Here is a 20832-nt window from a genome sequence, read left to right as displayed (position 1 = left end):
TTAAACCCTCATTCTTGTTTTATGGCTCCTTGTAGCAGTGCCCAAATGTTTATTGTCCCCCATAGTCCCACATGCTGCCAGGCCAGGCTTTCCACTGGAAGACAATATATTATATTCATGCTATTTATTAACTTGCATGACACTGCAAAGCAACTGCTCCACCAGGCTCTAGTTTGTTGCTCATTGTAGCAATGTACTTGTGCTAGGGAGCCCTGACGCTCATTCATCCTGACTTAATTTCCTGGGAACTTTCCCCTGTCATAGACCGCTGAGCTTTGCAAACATTTGCTAGTGGAAGGCGGTGTATTTGTTTTAATCAGAACTATTCTTAAAAGCTGTCAGATTAATTGCTGGGGGAGGAGGGGTGGTCTCTCCCTACTTCTGTCCTGGCTTTCTCAACTCGTTTTTATCAAAGCCTGGTGTTGATCTGATACAGTGGGAAGCTAATCGGGACTAAACACTGGGGCTGCCTACGAATCACAGGGACAGAACCAGGGACTGCGCATCGCTGGGTGGGGGGACACTGGGGGTTGTTTTCTCAAGGCTAGGGTGGTTGGGGTGTTAGGTCCTCCTTCCGTGGCACACCACGCTGTAAAGAGCAATCCGAGAGTCGCACCAGCTGCTCTGCCATCCGCACTTATTCACTTTGAAATCCCTTTAGCACTGGAACAATTCCATTAGCAGTACTTCTTAGGCGTGATTTGGAGTGGTTTCTCTACCGATTAAAACCGAGTCCGTGTACCAGTCTGGAGGGCTCGTCATAACCAAGACATTCCCCACGTACCTTGGGGCTGCTTGCAACTGAAATCCTGAACAAAAGATCTGCTGTTAGACAAAGGAGGAAGGAGTGAGCCTCTGAAGAGAGGAAGAATTTCTCCTCTGTTTGCCAGCAATTTTTTTCTAACTATTCTTTTTTTAAGGATTGGTCACCAATTAATCCGTGTTGTTTTGCAGACAAAGCTGTCAATGTTTTTAAGGTTGCACAGTGAGATAACTTTAGTGCTTTTGGTTCTAGTAGCTCTGAATGTTCTCAAACAAATGCCTTTTTAAGATAAAAATGGTCTGTGCTTGGTCCCAGCAGAGAGTTGTGGTCGTTACTGTTTTATTTGAAACGTCTCAGCTGAACCCAGTGAAGTCAGTGAGAGCTGCGAGTGTTTGAAAGTCAAGTCACACTTATTTGCATGGCTAAATATGGGCGTAATACAGGGTGTTACTCTCAAATGCTCCAGTGTGTGACCCAAGATGTAGCCCAGCAAGCATGCTATATGCTGCAGCTACCGACTTGCAGTAGCTTCTGGCAGCTTTCAGGTCATCAACCTGTTAGATACGGGTACCAAAAGCATCATGCCTTCTCACTTTTATTTTTTGCTCTTGCTGCTGTTGGGGTGTGAGATGCCTCACAGCCTCATAGTAGTGTAAGCTCACTGGCAACTTGTGTACGTGTGTGCATTTTTGCTGATTTCTGTGCATTGGATCAGAAAAGAGAACAGTAGAAGCAGGGCACCTTCCCGCCCACACACACGTGCACAGTGCGGACAGTTACAGCTTTATGAAAGGCATTTCTTGCCACTTCTCAGTGGCAGCACTAAGATACCAAATTAAATGTAGCCCACCACCTTGGAGTGGGGTGAGTGTACTGGTTCTGTGCTGGTGTAGCAAAATCCATCTGAAACTGGCACATTTATTATCCCAAAACATTTACAGAACTTAAGAGCAATGTAAAATATATATGAAGAGCATGCATGGTATTTTTCAATAAAAAGAATAAATGCAAGCAGTGCTTTGCAGGTTCAAATTAGTCCATGTAGGAACAGTTTTGGGAGTTCCGGTGCATGTACGTGGTCCTTCAGTGGCAGGAGCAGGTCTGTTTTGTGTTGCGTGGATGCCCTGAGTGGAGGAGAGCTCGTGTGAGGAGTTGTTGCAGCTTCCAGCTGGGAAGGGGCAACTCCATCAGCATTTGGCCACAGCTGCGGTGCTGTGCTGAGTTAACAGGGGTGTAGCTTTGGCTGCAGACCAAGCCCCGAGTTACAGGTCTGTATCCATCAGCTGAGCATCAGACAGGGCTGGTTAGTGCTGGGTTGGAATCGTTAATGTCTTCATAGTATCAAAAGTCATTTGAATGCTACAGCTCTTTCAATTAAGCTCCTGTTGAGCTCCATACGCAGATATTGTAACGTAATTGGCTGGCCCGCTGCAAATGCATTAGGAGAGTCTGCTGCTGAAACAGCCTCCGTCTGTGCTCCAGGCTGGAGAGGAGCCAGAGCGAGCCGTGCTCTCCGCACAATGTCGTACTGATTAGGAGGGTGTGAGATTTTGTTTTTGCTAAAACAGTTCTGCCAGTACAGCCCGGAGGGCAGCTGCAGTTATACTGGTACAGAGGGGCCTTATGCCACTCTGAATCATCCCCAGCGCTCGGGGCAGGCAGTGAAGCTGCTGGGAGCACCTTTATCCTGCAGTAACAGCCCGTGCGTGGCGTGTGCTGCCCAGCTCCACAAGTGCAACTTCATTTTGTTGACAACCACCCCATAGCAACTCTGTCTCAGAGGCCTAAGGAAAATATTTTGCTTCCTCTGGTTGTTAGGAAGCAGGTTGTCCGTGGCAGCAGTCCCTTCACAAAGGGTTCGGTCCTGAGCAGGAAACCCTGGTCCATTCCCTAATGACCCCTTCCTGCTGATAAGGGCACTTGCAGGTCAGGGGCTCTGCCTGAGGCAGCCAGCTCCCCAAGAACTGATGTATTTCTTGATGAGCATGTCCTCCAAAGCCTGTAAAATGAGACACCAGCCCATGCTTCTTGACCAGGCCCTCCAGAGACGAGGGTGCAGACCTAGATGCTAGGGGATGGGACCTGCTTGAGGAAAGGCCAGCTCCAGCAGAGCTGTGCACCTGTGTTACTGCTGCTGCTCTCTGCTCTTCCTGAGCCAAGGCATTCCATCTCTCCTCTGCTTAGCAAATTTGCCTCTTGGTGCACATGGAGACCCAACTCTGGTTTTATTCCTGGAATAACTGTATTCATGTGTGCAGTATTACTGTGTATTTACACCTGGGTTGTTCCCCAGTTTGGGGAGCAAACTGGAGAACAAGCTGGTACCACATCTGTGCTGTCCTGTTTTGGGGCAAGGCAGCCCTTAGGTCTGTTTTTCCAGCCCTATACTTTGGAAAGGCCTATCCAGCACAATTCATGACGTGGAGATGAGCATGAAGTATTTGTATATCTTGGAAAGTATACCAGAAAAGAAGTCACTAACTGGGATCTCCACTGGCATCCCGTGGTGTGATGCTCTGCAAGCGACTTCACCACCTGCCGTGTTGGTTTTGCTGTTCATAAGCTGGTTCCATGACACTTAGTTCTCTCCTGAAGGTGAGGTGCACTCTGCCAGAGCGAAACAGCGTTGCGCAACTTGTGAAGTCCCACAGAAACTCACTGTGCTGGATTAATAACTGATCCAGCAATAAAACAGTAGCTGGAATACCGGAGCATTGCCCTTTGGCGGGCTGTTGCTTACTGCCTCTGGGAGGTGGGAGTGACACGTTTTTTCCCCTGTGACAAATCTCTCTTCCCCCACTGACTATATTTAGACACAAATACATCCAGAATCAACTGCGTCCGTGGCAAGCTCTGCCACTGCCTGCAGCAACCCTCACCAAGGCAGCATCACACATGCACTTGGTCTGTCACATCTGCCCTTGCCTCTCCACGCTGATGGAAACTGTGTCATCTTGGCCAGGCTTTGATTGCTGGGCTCCCAGGGTGTAGCAGTCTGGCTGTCCTTGCCTGGCAGTGCCTTTTATCTTCATCTTAAACTCTTCCATGTAGATCCTGGCTGCAGGAAGGCAGGCAGGTTGTGTGGGAAGGAGAGCTATCACTCTCGCTTCTTGAGAGGTTACACCTTTTCTTCCGTATGTGTCTGACACGTTGCTTATTTTAACAATAGTTCTGCTTTGTGCTGTGATTGTGGATTACCTCCTCAGCTCAGCAGAGTCGGTGTCAAAGACTTTCTGCAAGTGGAAAGAAGCTGTGAGCATCAGTGTTCATGTAGGGGTCTTCACCATGAGGCTGTCCTGAGGTCTCAGGGGATATGGGGTGACATCAGAAACCAGAAAGGACCTGGGGCTCAGCTTAGCTCTTCAGATTTTGCTAGCTTGCATTGCAACAGCAGTAATGGCAAAGCAACTTGGGTTGGCAAGCCTGAACAAAAGCCCGAGAAGAGTTAACTCACGCTATCAGCTCGAGTTATAACCCACATTTCCTTGTTGTCCTTGTAAGTACTTCAGGCTGGCCCTGCTGCAGTCAGACCAGCCACCTTCTGCAGGGTAATTGTACTCGGAGTATTTTCACCGGGAGCTGCCGACTGCTTCTGTCAGCAAAGCCCTCCATGCAGTAGAAATAAATTTGCCTCAGTCTGTTGGCAGGATTGCAGGCAGGGTAATAGCATTTTGCCAGTGTACGTGCATGTGTCTCTTGCTACCTTTGGACGTAGCTGCCTGCGCTGCCTGCACTGCCTACTCTCTTGTGCCCCATCATTTGGCACTGCCAAATGGGTTTTGCCCCAGTCGTGGCTGCTTTTCCACAGTGGTCTGGTGCATGTCACTCTTCAGAGTGCAAGAAGCTTTATGACCCTCACTACAAAGATACAGGTTTATAACGCTGCCTCAAAAATCACTGCTACTCCTAGAGCGTTTCAGGCAGGTTCTTTGGCTCAGTTTATGTGTGCTTTAGGGTATCTGCTATCAGCTCAGCAAGCAGAGCATATGGACAGGCACCAGTATCTGAGTTGGCAGCAAGCTCCTCAGTCTGCACTGCCCTGGCCAAGCAGTGGCAATCAGGCAGTCTTCTCTCTGCCAGCCTGCCCTGCGTTTGCTCAGTCCTGGGTGCTGCCATCCAAACAGGGTCATCACCACCCTGCCAGCCCTCCAGCAGCATCCACCCTTTTATCTGCATTTCCTCCACGCTTGCCTTTTTTTTTTTTTCCCCCCCACCTGGGATTTAAATGTTTGTTTGTTTGGCATCGGGGAGGCTTTCTTGTTTGTTTTTTTAAATACCTGTTGTGACAGGCAGGGCCGAGAATGAGCTGAGCCGCTCTCCACATCCATTTGAGTGCCCGTTTGGGAAACAATGCCAAGTAGGAAAATAAAAAAAGAAATGTAGTTGGGTTTGGCCTGGGAGATTTTTCTATCCTTGGCTGGTTACACAGGAAAAGGGATGGGAAGAGCTCGTCGGTTTTAGGGTCTGAAGAGAAAGACCTGTTTTATCATTCTGGGGAAGGTTCCTGCAAGCTGGTGATACCGGGCACCGTTGTTCTGCTGCCACCTGCTCTGTCCAGCCAGACCACCCTGACCTTGAGGAGCAGATGGCATCGTGCTTCCCTTCCTGCTGTGTGCCCATCTTCCCCCCTGCCAGCATTTTCGTTCCTCTGTTGGTCTGGAGAGGCTGGGAGTGAACAGCAGAGCTAACACATGGCCACCAGCCGGGTCTCTGCATACATCCTCCTCATGCAATGTCTCTCACACACCCATGCACGTTGTAGTTTGAAGGGAGGACAGCAGGGAGGGTGATCCGTGGTGCGCTGGGCAGGAATCTTCCACTTTATTAAAATGAAAGTATTTGCTGGCTGCATCAGTTGCCCAGCTGTGGTTAGTTTGTATGAGAACCACTTCCTGCCGTTAAGGAAACTATTCAGCTTTACAGCAGTTCATGGCAGGAATAGATATTGCTATTTATGAAACCTTGTGCTCTTCTCTCTGCTGAGTGGCAAAGTTTCTCACCTGCATCCCTGCCATCGAAGCGCTTGGGGTGACAGGAAGAGAGCTGCTGTCGCTGTGCTTCAAGTAAATATTGCAGGCCTCAGCGGGGAAGGGAGCTGGGCAGGAGAGGGGCTGCAGGAGAGCCAGGGCTTGATGATGAACATGGTACTTTCAGGGCTGCGTGGCCTGAGATACCACCTTTCTGCACTCGGTGACAATTACTTGCCCGCATCCTATTCTGATAGTGGGATCTGACGTGCTGCTCTGCATTGCAGGCAGCCAGCAGGGAAGCGGTTTGTGTTATAGCTTATGTTTGAGTTGGGTTGTTCTTCTTGAAGATTTGCAAAGCTGTTCAGCCATGCTGAAAGACCTGCGAGCGGATGCCTCCTGCTTGTCCTCTTGTGCCAGACAGCGTAAGCACCCTTGCCCATTGCAATGGTCTCATCATCTAATGCACAACAAAAACTATCCATCCTGGTTCTGAAACTTCCTTAAGAGTGGATTTTTTAGGTTGTAGGTGTGAGCTGCCTTTTAAAATGGTAAATGGTAAAGGTGATTTCTTTGATAATCTGTGTACAAAGGCTGGAGCAGGAGATAGGGGTTCTTTCCTGGCCTCGCAAGATTTCCTTCTGATGAAATCATGTCATCTTTGTGAGTCCAGATTTGTTTATGCAAAAAAAAAAGGTTGCTCTGCAGTGCCTCATGGGTAGTCACCAGATGTTTTGGATGTATGCTGGAAGGTGATAGAGGACTCAGCACCAAATTGTCTCTGCTCTGGGAGGTGCAAAAGCCTGCAATGAGGCCAGAGAAGATGTCCAGCTCTGTTGTCTTGTCTCCTCCACCACATAGCTGCGGGGTGTGCAGGATGCCTTGGTAGAATCAGCATCATCTAAAAAAATGTGCTGCTTGGTCCAAGTCTTGCAGCAGCCACTTTATCACAAGATCCTCATGGACAAAACAGGTTATTAGCCACTCTGTTTAACAGGGGCTCGGGGGGGCTGGATTTCATCAAGGGGGGGAAAATGAGCATCTCGCTCGTGATTTGGGTACAGCAGTGACTGTCCTGTTAAGTGCATCTGCTCACACTATTTTCCCAAAACGTAACATAACAAGAAGGGGGGTGGGGTAGTGTTGGGCTGTTAGCTAGCATCAGTAACATCCTATTTTGTGTTCAGTGTTTGCTTCTTACGAATTGAGCCCTTCTTAAAAGTATTGGTAGAAGACAGAAGTAGGACCTTCCTGCTACAGAAGTTGTTGTTATCCACAGCAAAGAGGATGATACAAGGCAGATGGAGAAGCAGTGCAGGGTTTGCGGTCTGCACGCTCCTGCGGAGCCAGCAGAAACAGAGCAGCAGAGGGTTTGTGATCCCCAAGGGTCGAGGTCAGGCTGCAGGCTGGAGCTGTGGGCGCTGCTGGCTCCTTGATCAACACGTGAGCAGGTGTCCTTTGGGCACCCTTCGTTCATTGGAGTCGGACAACATGAACTGTCACAGCTCCTCCTGCAGTCTGACCCTGCTGGTCCCTGCCTGCTTCTGGCCATCAGCTTGATCTTGTTTGGCCAGTTGGTGCTGGTTCAGCTGCTAAATTGTCTCTGTTGGTATTTCACAAAGATGGGAGGTACTTTCCCCAGTGTTACTCTTCGACAGCTGCAGCATGGGTGTTGTGAATAGGAGAGGCTGATCTGCGAAGACATCCGAGATCCACTGTGTCGAGGGGAACGTGAGGGCAAACAGGAGAAACAGCACAGAAGAACCAGTGCCAAGCTCTGCCTTGGGGTAGCAGTAATCATCTGCACCAATCGAGGAAGGAAATAACTGGCTTGGCAGCAGTGGAGCAAACAAAAATCTCAGTGAATCACAGACTTGACATGAGTCAACACTGTCACACGGTTGTGAAAAAGGCACACGTCATAGGAGCCCATGTAAGGAGTTGCGTGCTTTGCAAGGCATCTGAAGTATTGCTCCTGCTCCCGGTGCCAGTAAAGCCGTGGCTGGAGCCCTTTCTTTCCCATTTTGGATACTGCGTTTTGAGGAAAATGTGGGCCAATAGCAGAGAGTCCGGGGAGAGCAGTGAGAGTGGTCAGAGGGCTGGAAACCGTGAGGAATGAGAAAAGCTTGAAAGGACCCGGGATTGTTTAGTCTAGGAAAGAGCAAGCTGAGCTGGGGGGGGTATGAAAAGCTTTCAAAGACATAAAAGGCTGCTGTGAAAAGTGAGGCAATGATCTGTTCTTAGTAGCTACTAGGAAGAAGATAACAAGTCATACGCTGAGCAAGGAAATGTAGTCATTGGGGAAAACTTACATAAGTGAAAGGCCGATGAAGTACTGAAACCTCTAGTGTATGTGGGGTTAGTGTCAGGAGGCCTTCAGAGCACCCGTCTCTGCGTGGGTGGGAGAGGAACTCATCTTGCTTTGGCTGGTGAGGTGCGTTATGAGACCTTTGTAGCCCTGTTTTCCTATTGCTTGAAGATTATTTTATAAAGCTTGTGATGAAGTGTGCCTCTTTGGAGGCAGGCACACATTTCCCAGATGCTGCCAACCTTCATGGATTACATGTGACAATGCCACTTTATCATTGGTATAGCAGCAATTCTCCAAGGTACTGGTCGGGCTGCAGGCTCACACTGAGATGAGAGGAAGCCTTGTTGTTAAAGACAGGAATACAGAGCATGTTCGCCTATGGTGGGACAGCAAGGGAGCCCTTGGCTTGCTGTTTGTCCCTGTGTGTGACAGTGTTGGGTGATGCACAGGCACGATCCTTGTCCTGAAGACACTAGATGGGTGCAGGGGAATCCCCCCACCAAGGCAGAGCTCACTAGCACACTTATTTGCTGGTTCAGGGGCTGATTTGGGGCTGTGCTTTTTAATCGTGGAAAGTAAGACCATGTCTTTGTGTCCTAAATAGGCAATTGTCCTTATTCTCATCCCCGGGATCCATTATGTCTTAGCAAATTACTTTCTGTCTTTTAAATGCCTTGGTGATTAAAGATGCCACAGCAGATACCCTTAATGAGTACAAAAAGGGTAATAATTCCTGTTGTTGGCACTGAATGCAATTAATCAGGCCCCTTTACTTGCTTTTTAAACAGATGAGGCATTTAAGGCCAAGCAAGTTTTTAATTGGACTTTAATGTCTCTCATTTACTTCATTTTGGCACAAGCATAGGAATTCCCACACCCAGGTTTGCTGTTGGATTTATTCAGGGTGATGAAAGGCTCAGCGCAGAGTGAAGACTCAGCAGCAGACTCAAACATGTCCTTCAGCCCGTGCCTGGCCCTGTCTTGGTGCCTGGCTTGGTCCTGCTGCAAACAGCACAGAATTGTCCGGGCAGGAGCAGAGTTAGGTCCTCCAGCCCAGGGCCTGTCTCCAGCATGGGGCTGACACCGGATATTAGCAGTATTTTTGGAGTAGTCATCAAAACGAGGGTGCAGCGTAGCCTGCCCTGTTTTGTTAGGTTCCCTTGCCTTGAAGGGACTGTTGACCTGCAAGTATTCTTGTGGCTGTCTGGAATCCCTTGATGGAAGTCCATATTCATAACCTAGACTCTGTAGCTTCAAACATGGGGTGAATTGTATCTTTTAAGGGATATTCCTGAGATCCATGGCCAAGAGGAGATACAGAGGCCTTTAGCACTGTTACAGATGGATGTGTGCATGTAGATGTTGTTAATTTATGCCAGGAATTCCCATGTGACAACTGACCTTCGCCTAGCCTCCAGCCCTTGCTTCCTGCTGTGAGGCCAGCACTGCCTCTGCTTCCACCTCTGGCCATGAACTATCATGCCTTTGGTTTCCTTTGCTCATGGGTATCCTCCACTGTGGTTTGGGGACAGCAGTTGCCCGTCAGCATGTCCCAGTCTGTGTTTCGTGCAGGGACGTGTGCGGCAGCCCAACCTGGCCGATTGGCCCCTGTCCCAGCTCAGCTCTTCCCCACCAGCAGCTGACAGCTTGAGGTTCAGCCGAAAAGACGTCAATCTCGACGTGTGCGAGCCTGCCTCTGAGCCTGCTTGTTGCTCTGTGGGGCAGACATACCTCTAACACCCAGGAGAGATCCTGAAACAGCTTCAAGTGGGTTTTCCAGGTGCATGCTGTGTCTTTTGCAGAGTCAGGCCTGTCTGTAGTACAGCTGTACAGTGGCTGTAGGCTCCCAGCCACAGAAGAGTTGGCGGATGCAGGTGAGCTGTGAGTGCCCTTGCGCAGGTGAGATGGCTCTTATGCCATCGGGGTTCTTTGCCCCAAGAACCATTTAGGAGACATGTAGGGACAAGGAACAACACCCGGCATTTCTGCATCCCTGCTTCTCCCACTTCAAAGGTAGGCAGAATTGTAAGCACAAGTGAGTCTGGAAAGTTAAGTGTCTTCAGAGAAATGTGTTATTCAATACCTTGTGTTAATTTAAACACCTTCTGCCTCCCAGGCTGGGGGGAGGAACATTGCCAGCTGGATCAGCCATAGCACTTCTCTAGGTCTGTCTCAGAGCATCTTTACTTTAAGTCCCTTGCTAAAACCCAAGGCCTCCCAGTGCAGCACAAGGAACTGCCATGCTCGAGCACCAGGCTCTGCCTTCCAGACAGCTGCTCAGCAGGGACTGCCACAGGGGATGCTTGCCCAATATTTTGTTTGGTTTTGCCTTCTAACTTGTCATATCTCCTCTCTTCCCGCTGCCTTGCAACTTGAACACGCATCTGATACTGGGTTTGGTGGTTGTGCAAGGCTCACATGTAGTCCTGGATAGCCACATGTGGGAACCAAATCTCTCTGGTTTTATCTTGCGCTGAGAATATCTTTGCACATTTTGCCCCCTTGCACCACTTTCCTGCTACCTGCAAATAAGGATACTCGGAGCCATCAGGTCTTGAAAAATAAAGGAGAAGCGGAGGCTGAGTGAGGATCAAGGTTTCATTGCGTGATTGTGATGTGAGGGCTGTAGACATCTTGATGAGACATTCAGGGATAAAGGTGAATAAAAGAGCATCCGGCTTGGCCTGTGTCCCCGCAGAGTGAAAAGTGTGGGCTGTTGGCACGTTCTCTGGCAGTGAGCAGGGACTGAAAGAAATAAGAGGGCCAGGTCCTAGGATATTTATGCTCCTCTGGCTGGGCATTATGAGGAGGGGCAGGCAGCTTTGTCCGGTGGCTATGGAGCCTGCCAAGATGCCCTTAATCCAAGGTTTGTAGCCCAAATATATCTACGTCAGGAAGCTGCAACCCTAAGTGACCATGGCCAACCATTCTTGCATTTAGAGTCTTCTGGCTGAGGCTTACAAAGATGTAATTTGCTTTGATTTAATTCCATATAAACGGTGAAATTATTTTCCTTTAGAGGCTTGCAAATTATGGAAGCATAAACCATGCTAATGATCCGATAAGGACAGCTTTGGATGCGTTCCCAAGAATGGCTACCCCTGGGCAGGACGTGCTTGGAGAGAACTGATGGAGAACAGTCTGCCACGCTCACCTGGCTGCCTTCCTTGGGCCCCCCCCTCCCCAGATTCCTCCATCTCTCAGGAACGAGAATCATTTCCTCTCCGGCTTCTTGCAGAGGCAACAGCCCTGCAGACCTAAGTTATCTCTGGAATGTGTGTAAACACCGAGTTCAGTGGGATGCTGTTTGCCCCCCTCTCCTGGGAGGGTTTGGGAAGGGGTTAATACAAGTTTGTTTTATGAGTTCCTAGCCCTGAGAATTGTCTTCCTTGGAGGGCGACCCAGCTGACCCGAGTCCCTGTGTGTGCATTTCCCAGCATAAAGGGGATATTTGGGGGCCCTGCCACGTGGGTGGAATTTCAGTCCTCTAAAAACAAGGAGTTGAAAGACCAAGGTGGTCTTCCTGCTAAACAGGGACCTCGGAGATGGTGTAGGATCGCGGTGCATGTGCACTGGGACTCCGTGTGTCACGTGATGGTGTAACTAACAGGATTTAGGCAATCCTCGGACAGAAACAGATTTGCAGTCAGGAGAAGGGTGGGGGTTACAACGCAGTTCTGGTGCCCCCATCTTCAAAGACTGTTGAGACGTAAGCAGGGGGACAAAACCTTAGAAATTACGTATGGGCTGGGACAAAATGTGTTTCAATGAGAGGCATAAAGAGCTCCATCTGTTTGTCAAAAAAAAAAATTCAGATGTAAGTTTGCTATGGTGTACCAGTACGTTACTAATGAGACCCACCCGGGCACCAAAGTACTCAGATTTAGAATAAGCAGCGGCAGCCAGAACCTAAAGGTAGACAAAATCAAGTTGAAAACAGGCGTGTTGATACCAACGAAATGGTTAATTCCTAGATGTGTTGTCAGCACTGGTGACGCACTGAGGCTGGATCCCTTCCAGAAAACAACACTTTAAACCGAAGACAAAGAACTGGGCTTAGCACAGAGGTGATCAGTAGAATGGCTTGGCCTGGTATATACAAGGGGTCAAACAAGATGATTTAGTGATCTCTTTTGGCCTGAAAGCTTTCTGTTCTCTTAAGAAGATAAATGAAAAAGCCCTTTCACAAAAAGCGAGCACTTGAGACATGTATGTAATGAACTCTGCTGCTTCCAGGGGAACAGCAGAGAAGGATCTGCAGGAAGTGTGACCTTGCTGCCTGCAGGCTGCCTGAAGTTGGTGGCCATCTGTTTAGTGACAGTGGCTCACCACCATCAAGGCCACCACTCTCACACATGACGTTTCTCAGCTCCATTTTTAATTGCTAACTGATACTGTCTCCCTGCATTTAAGTAACATTTGCTCCCTTGTCTCCGTCAGGGTGAAGAGGCCAAGCGGTATGAGCAGCCTCCTGGGGAAGATTGGCTCCAAAAAGCAGAAGATGAGCACACTGGAGAAATCTAAACTGGACTGGGAGAACTTCAAGGAGGAGGAGGGGATTGTGGAGGAGCTGGCTATCCATAACCGAGGGAAAGACGGGTAAGAGGGACTTTACCTAGTAGTAGTCCAGCATTTCCCACCATTTCCTATACATGTAGGAACCCCATCGCTTGCTACAGAGAGTTCAGCAAACCCTTGGGATTTCTTAAGGATTTATCCTAGGGATATATAAAGCCAGTAGCTGTTCTAGGTATCACAGGGAGACAGGTAAGTCTGCAAGCACCTATTGTTCTCTGTTAACAACCTCATGAGTTCTTCAAGTCCAGCTAAAGTAGAGTCTGGCTGTACTTTATCTTCTCTCCTACTAGTGGCACAGATGCAGTGTGAACCGGTCTAATGCAGCACTCCCATGAGGAAACACAATTGCCTTTGCCCTGTTTTCTTTTTTTTAAAAAAAGTCTCAGATTGGGCGGTATGTTTTTTGTTCCGTTCTTCAAACGACATGTTCCAGCTGCGTCTGTCCTCCCTCCTCCTTCGTAAAGATGTATGCAAACCCAGAACAGCTGGCAAGGTGCGTTAAAGATTATGGCAGCATTGGGTGTTGATTGTGTGCATCAAGCAATGTTCACTCCAATGAAGTTAATGGAAGTATCGTAAAAGTAAATGGCGATGCTGTAAATAAAACAGAAAGTTAATAACATGCACTGCAGGGAAGGATAATAAGATCAGAAGTAGTGTTTCCACTGCAAGTGCTTTGCTAAGCTCTGGGAAAATGTAACCGGCTTAGTGGACAGCTCATAAAATATATTTTTATTGTAAGCTGTTCTTTTACTCTGCAGGAAAAACTCAGAGCTTCTGCATTCCAACAGATTGGATTTTGTATTTCAAATAGATATTTTATAACTGCTGGGTTTTTTCAGTTTGGTCTTGCGCCCTTCCACAGCACCCCTTCTCCGCCAGATCTGCCCTGATCTGTTTCTGGACACTTGCCCTTGAACAAGTAGAGCAATTCAGTAGGAATGCTGGAAGGGGCAGGTGTTCCTCCGAGATCCCTGAAACCAAGGAGGTGAGCAATTTACATCTCGTACAGGTGTGGCAGAGCACGCGTGCACCAGATTATCGCCAATGCTGTCTGCAGCATGGCAAATGCTAGGGTCAGAGCCCTATACGCAAGGCTCTGCATTGAAATGGCCCATGCCAGGAGTCTGGAGGCAGAGCCAGGCCATGTGCCAGACTCTGTCTGAGATGGAGGAAGAAGAGGAAGGTGAGCTTCTCCCATGAAGCCCCATCAGGAGCTGCAGGCTGCTTTGGGACAACCCAGCGCCAGGGAAGGGTCCTGTTTCTGTCTGTGGCACCTGGCTGTTTTGTCCTGATGGGATGTGGAGTGAGAATTCGCCCTATGCAGATGTCTGAGTGGCCGCTAAGTGTGGTAACAGCTTTGGGCTTTCACTGCTCTGGACTGGGCTGATGTTGGTAATATCACCATTAAAAGCCAGACCATCTCCTGCCGATTGCTGGGGGACACTGTTTCCTTCCACAGTCGGTGGAATCAGCCTGAATCAGGGTCCATCACTCTCAGCTGGACTGTACGCACCGCAAACAGGCTAGGCTACCCTGCATGAGTGTTTTGTGGTATCTCTTGCTTTTTCAAACCTAGTATGTCGACCTGTCTTGGCCAGTGCTGTTTCCTTTCCCACCCCATACAAGCAGGACAGCTCACTCTTCATGCCTGGCAAACCTTTCCAGAGATGCTAATGTAATGGTCCTTGAAGGCCGAAGAAGGGATCAGCACATTGAAAAGATGAGCAAAGCAGAGCAGCAATTTTAAGAGCATCTGTAAGCTTGAACAGCTTTGGGGTTTGCTGCCCATCACATCCCAGGCTAGAAAATCCGCTGGGCTGTTGGCAAGTGATTTTTGTCATTAAAGAAACAAGAAACGTGGTGCCATGATAACTTTAGACACTCCCTACAAATCTGTTTGCGGTAGTCAGGCATGTAATGTGAGGGGATCAACCGAATATCTGCTCGCTGTGAATTGCATCCACCTTCAAGGTAAAGGAAGGGAGAAGGAGGAGCACTGACGGACATGCAGCCCACTGCATTTCTGCTTACAGGCCACCTGTAAACGCCCGTGGTGTGAAGTGTGCTGCGCCGTTTGGGAGCAGCCAGCCTGCTTGGGGGCAGATCACCCAGACACAGCTGCTGCCAGCTTCAGGTCATTTTGCAGGAGCCTGTTGTCCTTCCACAGCCACCTCTTCTCCTTTAATACTGCTCACCCTTCAGTGGGCAATCATTTACACATCTCTATAAAAATCGTAATGGGAGGTTGTTAACCCTTCAACCCAGGCAGGAGGGAGCAGGGCACTTTCTAACCTGGTGCCAATGTGTGTTAGAAACCTCTGGTCCCTGCATGTCCTGCTTTGTAATTAAAAATCTCTGCCTGACAAGGAAAGCCACAACTCACTCCTGGAAGCATCTACCCAACACCACGCGTGCCTGCACACTACAGAGATGGTCCATGTGTGTCTCGAGAAAGGCGGGAGGCATTTCTTTTTGCTCAGAAGGGAAGGCAGGTTGTATTTCTCTTTTTTGCAGTAAACTTGCAGAAGTTGCTGTTCACAGCCCAGAGCTCCTCATACCTTGGACCTCCCTGGCCCTTCTCCAGCAGCAACATGTGCTCGGCCAGCACGCTAGTGGCTGGCTGAGCAACGGGGCCGCGGCATCTTTCTGCTCCTGATGCCAGTTATCAGCCAGCTGCAGCGTAGCCCTAGGGTTCCTGAGGCAGTGGGGACACATGCTGCCCCGTGGCTGTGACCACCCTTGCCTCTGATTTTCCGCCCCTCATATCACCAGCTCCAGACGGTGATTTGCATTTCCCCAGCAGCAGGATCTGAGCTTGTGCAGTCTGGTTGTGTCAGATCCTGAGGGCCTGTCCTGGATTTCACAGGAGAGGCTGAAGTAAGGAGCAGAGGCAGCTATCCCCTTTGCTGTCAATCTCTCTGATGTGCTTTATAAATGGAAATGTGTAGCAGCCTCTTAATTGGGCCACCTTTGTAGGGCAGGCCCAGTGGGGGTGCAGCCCTGCTCCGGGTGCACTAGGAGACTGATGGTGACTGGCAGGGGACAGGCAGCACCAATGAAACCCTCCCGAGAGCAGTTTGCAGCTGCCCTTGTTAGCAGAGACAGCCTCTTCTTCCAGCAAATTTACCTTCCTCTGCTGTGGATCACAGCTGCCCTGTTTCCACGCAGGCTGATAATTTACGGGAAGGTACTGATTCAGGTAGCAAAGGTTATTTAGACAAGCACAGGATGGCTGTTTGTGCCTCGCTCGTGCACTTTGCACTGCTGTTTGGCAGCACCTTGCTGCTGGCTGCACAGAGCCAGGCTGGGAACTGGAGACAGAGCCGCAGCTCAGGCACAGGGTTCGGGGCACAGTGGGGCAGAGGGGCTTCCATTGACCCTGCAGACCTGCTGCTTACCTGCTTGTGTCCATCAGCACCTCCAGCCTCCGGGTGCATATGCAGTACAAGCCGGCTGGGCTTGTTCCCAGGCTGCCTGCCCCGTAAACCCCACTGTATGCACAGGTAGTGCCTTGCGGGGTCTGCTCTGGCCCCTGCGGCGCTTTTCTGTGGCCGGCCAAGGACAACGCCATGGGGTAATGTCACAGTTCCTCCTCCATGCAGAGCCGCTGGCTGCGGCTGTGCAACCACATTCCTGGTTCATGATCTGTATCGATCCCCCAGGAGCCAGTCCCTGCCCGCTAGAGAGGCACGGCAGCCATGGAGGAGGAGGAGGAAGGCACTGACCCCTTGCTGGGGTTGGGAGAAGGGATTCACAGAAGGAGCTTCAAATTTGTTAGCTTGGGCTGTTGCTGCCCAGGTGGTCGGGGTGTTCCCAGGTTAACAGTGGTAACCTGCTGTTGCCGCTGTTCTGCTTCTCGCCTTCCCAGCTGTGGTTGCGGTTGGTGTTTAGCACCGGAAGGGGAGGAAAGCCACACACCCAGCAATATGACACACTGTAATATACAACGTGACCCCCCCCGACTTCCTTCCCGTGGCCTCTCCGAGCCCGGCCCCAGGAGCCGGTCACCTCCCTGCTTGTGGGGATGAAGGCAAGCGACACTCCCCTGCCCGCCCTTCCTGAGCTGGCATGGGGAGGGGGCCTCAGTGCACAGCCCTCCTCTGACAGTGAGGGGCAGGGGATCAGAAAAATACCTCGTCATGGCCAGCACATCGTCTGCGTTACGCCGCACTGGGTCCCTGCCCCTCACAGCTGGCGGAGATGAGCTGACCCAGTTGTGTCAGTGTGAGATGGGCTCGGGGTGCGATGGGAATAGGGTGGCAGCAGGGATGCATGGGGCTGCTGTTCATTAGCTCGGGGGCCAAGCAGGGGGGGAATCTCTCGCTGAAATGAATTTGGATTAATTCATTTCCAATGACTGGATGGGCAGGAGTGTCAGCGCCGTCCCTCACAGCAAGGGCGAAGGCACCCTGGTCCCGGGAGCACATTCAGCACCAGTTTGATAGCTGTAGCATAAAGCGGAGACCTCATCACCAAAGGCAGTGCAGCCCCTCTGTTCTAGAGGGACCACTGCTGGTGGTGGGAGGGGGCTTCAACCTTCCCATGCAGTTGGGTCTTCAAGCACCTCCATGCACACTGCCAGCCACCCGGTAGCCTGGAAAACCCACAGAGCCTGCGATGCTCATCTTCCCTGCAGCCTTTGGTCTTCCTTTCAAGCGATGGGCTTCTCTGGTTAGCCGGCACCAGCTGTGGTGCAGGAAAAGCAGTGACCGCCAGAGAGAAGCCAAATGCAGCAGCTCATGCCTCTTACGCCGGTGCTGAGCGTAATGACCTTGTCATGACAGCCGAGTGTTGCCACCCTGGAACAAATGCAAAACAATTGTGATGATTCAATTACAGCTCCTGTTTTGAATTGCAATTTCGCTCCCTCTGTAGGTTAATTAGTAGCACAGCCCCAGGCGATCTGTGGCAAGGGTTTGCGGCAAAGTACATTAAAATTCAGCTGCATGCCATTAATGAGTGGCAAGGTGCTTTTCCAGGCATAGGTGTGCTTGCCTTCTTCCTTGCAGCGCTCAGGTGCCTTGCTGAGAGGGAGAAGTAAATACTCAGCAGTGGTTAGGAGCTGGTCTGTGGCTGGGAAACCCCTGGCCTGAATCTCTGAGCTGCTGTAGGCTTGCTAGGTGATGCTGTTTGCATCCCTGCTGCTCCCTGTGCCCGTTACCAGCTTGTATTGTGGGTTGTGCTGCTGTGGTTGGGTTTGGGATGCTTTGCTGGGGGTGCGTGGGCAGGGTTGCCTGGGCAGCCTCAGAGCTGCCTCTCCTGCTGAAGACCTGCCCTGGGCCCATTCAAGTTGTTTGTGAAGGTCATTTCTCAGCCATAAGAGAAGAGCTGGAACCAGAAGCAGCTAGCCCATGGCTCCAGCCTATGGGGACCCTTCGCCACAGATCTCTGCAAGTCTGCCGGGAGACACCCATCAGGCCGAGGAGCAGTTTTGGTGTCTGTAGGAGACACTCAGTGCAGTGATCAGCTCATGGAAAGAGAGGGAGGGACGCAGATGATGCCTTCCCTCCCCACTCGTCCCTTTGGGTTGGCTTTGCCCCGGGCTGGGGGCAGCACTGGCTGCTGCGGGCACTGCTTACAGCCTCTGCCTCTCTGCCTCCCTGCAGGTACATCGAGAGGAAAGCATTCCTAGAGCGTGTGGATCACAGGCAGTTCGAAATTGAACGTGACATCAGACTGAGCAGGATGAAACCCTGATGTGCCGGGGGTGGCCGCGGGAGATCCTGCTCCCTTCTGTGCCTGAGCACTGGCTGGGGGCTGCCAGCCACCACCGGACCACCAGGCACGGAAACCGTTCTCTACCCAAGACTCAGCCTGTATGTCTCAATGTACAGGTTTTTCCTTTTACTGTAATAGTTTGGGGAGGGTATTTGTCAGCGGGCAGGGGGCACTTTGAGGGTTAAATGGTCCAGCAGGTGACAGAAGAGACCTGTGTGAGCTTTCCAAGGAGAAGAGATAGTGGCACCCATCCTTTGCCAACCCCGGGTGCTTCTGGCAGCAGGAGGAGCCCCTGAGGCTGGGAGGGTGCTGGAGCCTGGGTTAAGGCTCGGCTGGTGTATTTGGTTGAGAGAGGAGCTGCAGGAAAGTTTCGTGGCTGCTGTGCATGCACAAGCCATGGGATTCAGGGCTGGAGCCCTTCTCCACGCTCTGCCAGCCCCACAGCGCTCCCTGCCCCTCCGTGCTGCACTCCTGCCCGGACAAAGCCAAACTGTCTGTACTTGTGTGTGGGGTCTGATGATGCTGGGGGGGTTTTAAGCAAGGTCATGAAGAAATCCTTCCTTGTTCACGCTGTCAAGAAGATGGGAGCTGCAGCAGCAGGCAGGATGGGTCAGGATCCAAGCGTTCACATGAATAAAGTATTCCATCCCGCCACTCTTGTATGCTGGCAGCGTGGTTTGTGTGGGAAGCAGAGGACAAAGAAATTAAGGGTCACATACAGTAATGAGTGTCTGACTGCAATCATGACAATCCCTGCTCAGAGGTGGCTAGTATCTGCCTTGATAGCAGCCTGAGGGTCAGGGCAAGTGCTTGGATCGCTTTCCCTCTGCACTACTGGGGCTGGTGGTGGGGTTAAACCCAGAATTGGGAGGTTATGGGGACAATGTAGTTCTCCTGTAGCAGTGCTGCAGGAGTAAGGAAACCCACCCAAGGCCTGGCCACGCAGGGACATTCAGCAAGTGAAGCTGCCTGGGAGGGCAGATTGAGGAGCCTGGGTGTGGAGCAAGTGGCCGGAACTGGAGGCCAGCAACACACTGTCATCTTGGCCATCCCTTCTGCTCTGGCTGGCTGAGTTCAGCAGCTCCTGATGTCTGGCCCATGCACATCCTTGGAGCAGAGGTGCTCACCAGCCTTTCCCCACAGGATGCTCTGAGCCTGCCCAGTGGGGCAGCACAGGCCCCATCCTTCCTGCTAACAGGGGGGTGAGCGATGCTGCCACTGGCCCCTTACCCGCAGCTCTAAGCGTGGTCTCAGCTTTAGGCTCACATGTCAGCTGCTGAGTCAGCTCTTGCTCTGTGGCCATGTTGCAGGACAGACGAGAACAAAACACCACGTGCTTGGGGGGAGCTGCAGCCTTTGGCACCCTGTTATGTACAGAATCAGCTGTTACGGACCTGCTTAAATGAGCCTGAAATTGGACAGAAACAAAACAATGGGGGTGATGACATGTTTTCATCTCCAAACACTTCCAAGCCAGTTGCTGCTTTGGTTTTGGTTGCAAAAACAACTGGAGTCCCTGTCCAGGACACTGTTGCGGGGAGGTTTCAGTTCAGGACTCCTGGCTGGCAGCGAGCAGCCCCGGCTGCTGCGTGGGACCTCGGAGGGGGCTGCAGCATAAGGCAGGCGCTGCTCCGGTAGCGGTAGCCGGGCTGCTGGCCCGCTTAGGGTGGTGCAGGACCATCTCTGGCCCCCTCTCTCTCTCCTCCCCACGCGCTGGGCTGGGGAGCCAGCCAGGTCCTGCCCTGCTCGCAGGGTCCCTCCCAGCAGGGACCCCAAGGCAACCCGGGTTTGTTTTGCAGCAGATCCTCGCTGACGGCGAGATGCACAGGTGGCAGTTCAGCCAGGGCGGCCGCAAGCGGGGCTGGAGGGCCGGGCCCGCTGTAAGCACCGAGCAGGCAGCAAGGGAAATGATTTGCCTTTTGCCGTACTTTGCTGTGCTAGGGCTGAGGAGGAGAGGAGGGGATATTGGGGATCTTCTCTGCCCTGTGTCCCCCCATGACTGTGGTCCCAGGGCCTTGCACACAGGACGGAGGTGGGGAAGGGTCGTGTCACCCCCGCACAGGCTGGGTCCCCATGGCGTCTGGCTCCCCCGGGGCTGCCAACCAAAATCCTCGCCGTGGCATGGGCATCCTGGCTGCTGACGGGTGCTGCCTGCCGTGTCGGGCCTCCGATGCAGCTGCATTTTAGGGCTCATTCTGCTCCAGCAGCTCAACAGCATCTTGGGGTCTAGAAATGGAAGATAATTCTGTGTGTTGTGTTGTAAGCGAGAGCTGAACGGAAATGCAACAGGGGAACCTTTGGAGATCCCGAAGGCCAGAGGCGCCAAACCCAGCCCTGCTCTTAAAAGCCTTAAAGAGCTCCAGGCTGTGTCGAGAGAGAGCTCTGCAGCAGCATCGGGCTCCAGACAGCTCGGGGGGGGGCTTTGGATTTACACGCATGCTAACGTGTGTTAGTGGGATCTGGCCAGCACAGCCTCCACTGGCATGCTGGTA

General features: G+C 51.3%; 1 protein-coding gene across 1 annotated transcript in view; it reads left to right on the top strand.

The window, feature by feature from the left end:
* CFDP1 (craniofacial development protein 1) overlaps nucleotides 1-19005 on the top strand; it is a 68659-nt gene extending 49654 nt beyond the window's left edge. The window contains exons 6-7 of the mRNA XM_072872829.1: nucleotides 12482-12640; nucleotides 18229-19005. Of these exons, the coding sequence (XP_072728930.1) occupies nucleotides 12482-12640; nucleotides 18229-18319 (250 nt within the window). The 3' untranslated portion in view covers nucleotides 18320-19005. The remainder of the gene's footprint in view (nucleotides 1-12481; nucleotides 12641-18228) is intronic.
* The last annotated feature ends 1827 nt before the right edge of the window (nucleotides 19006-20832 follow it).

The sequence above is a fragment of the Ciconia boyciana genome, chromosome 9, assembly GCF_034638445.1.
Source record: "Ciconia boyciana chromosome 9, ASM3463844v1, whole genome shotgun sequence".
Taxonomy (NCBI): Eukaryota; Metazoa; Chordata; class Aves; order Ciconiiformes; family Ciconiidae; genus Ciconia; species Ciconia boyciana.
Note: the sequence above shows the minus strand (reverse complement) of the source record. Positions and strands in the feature narration are given on the sequence as shown.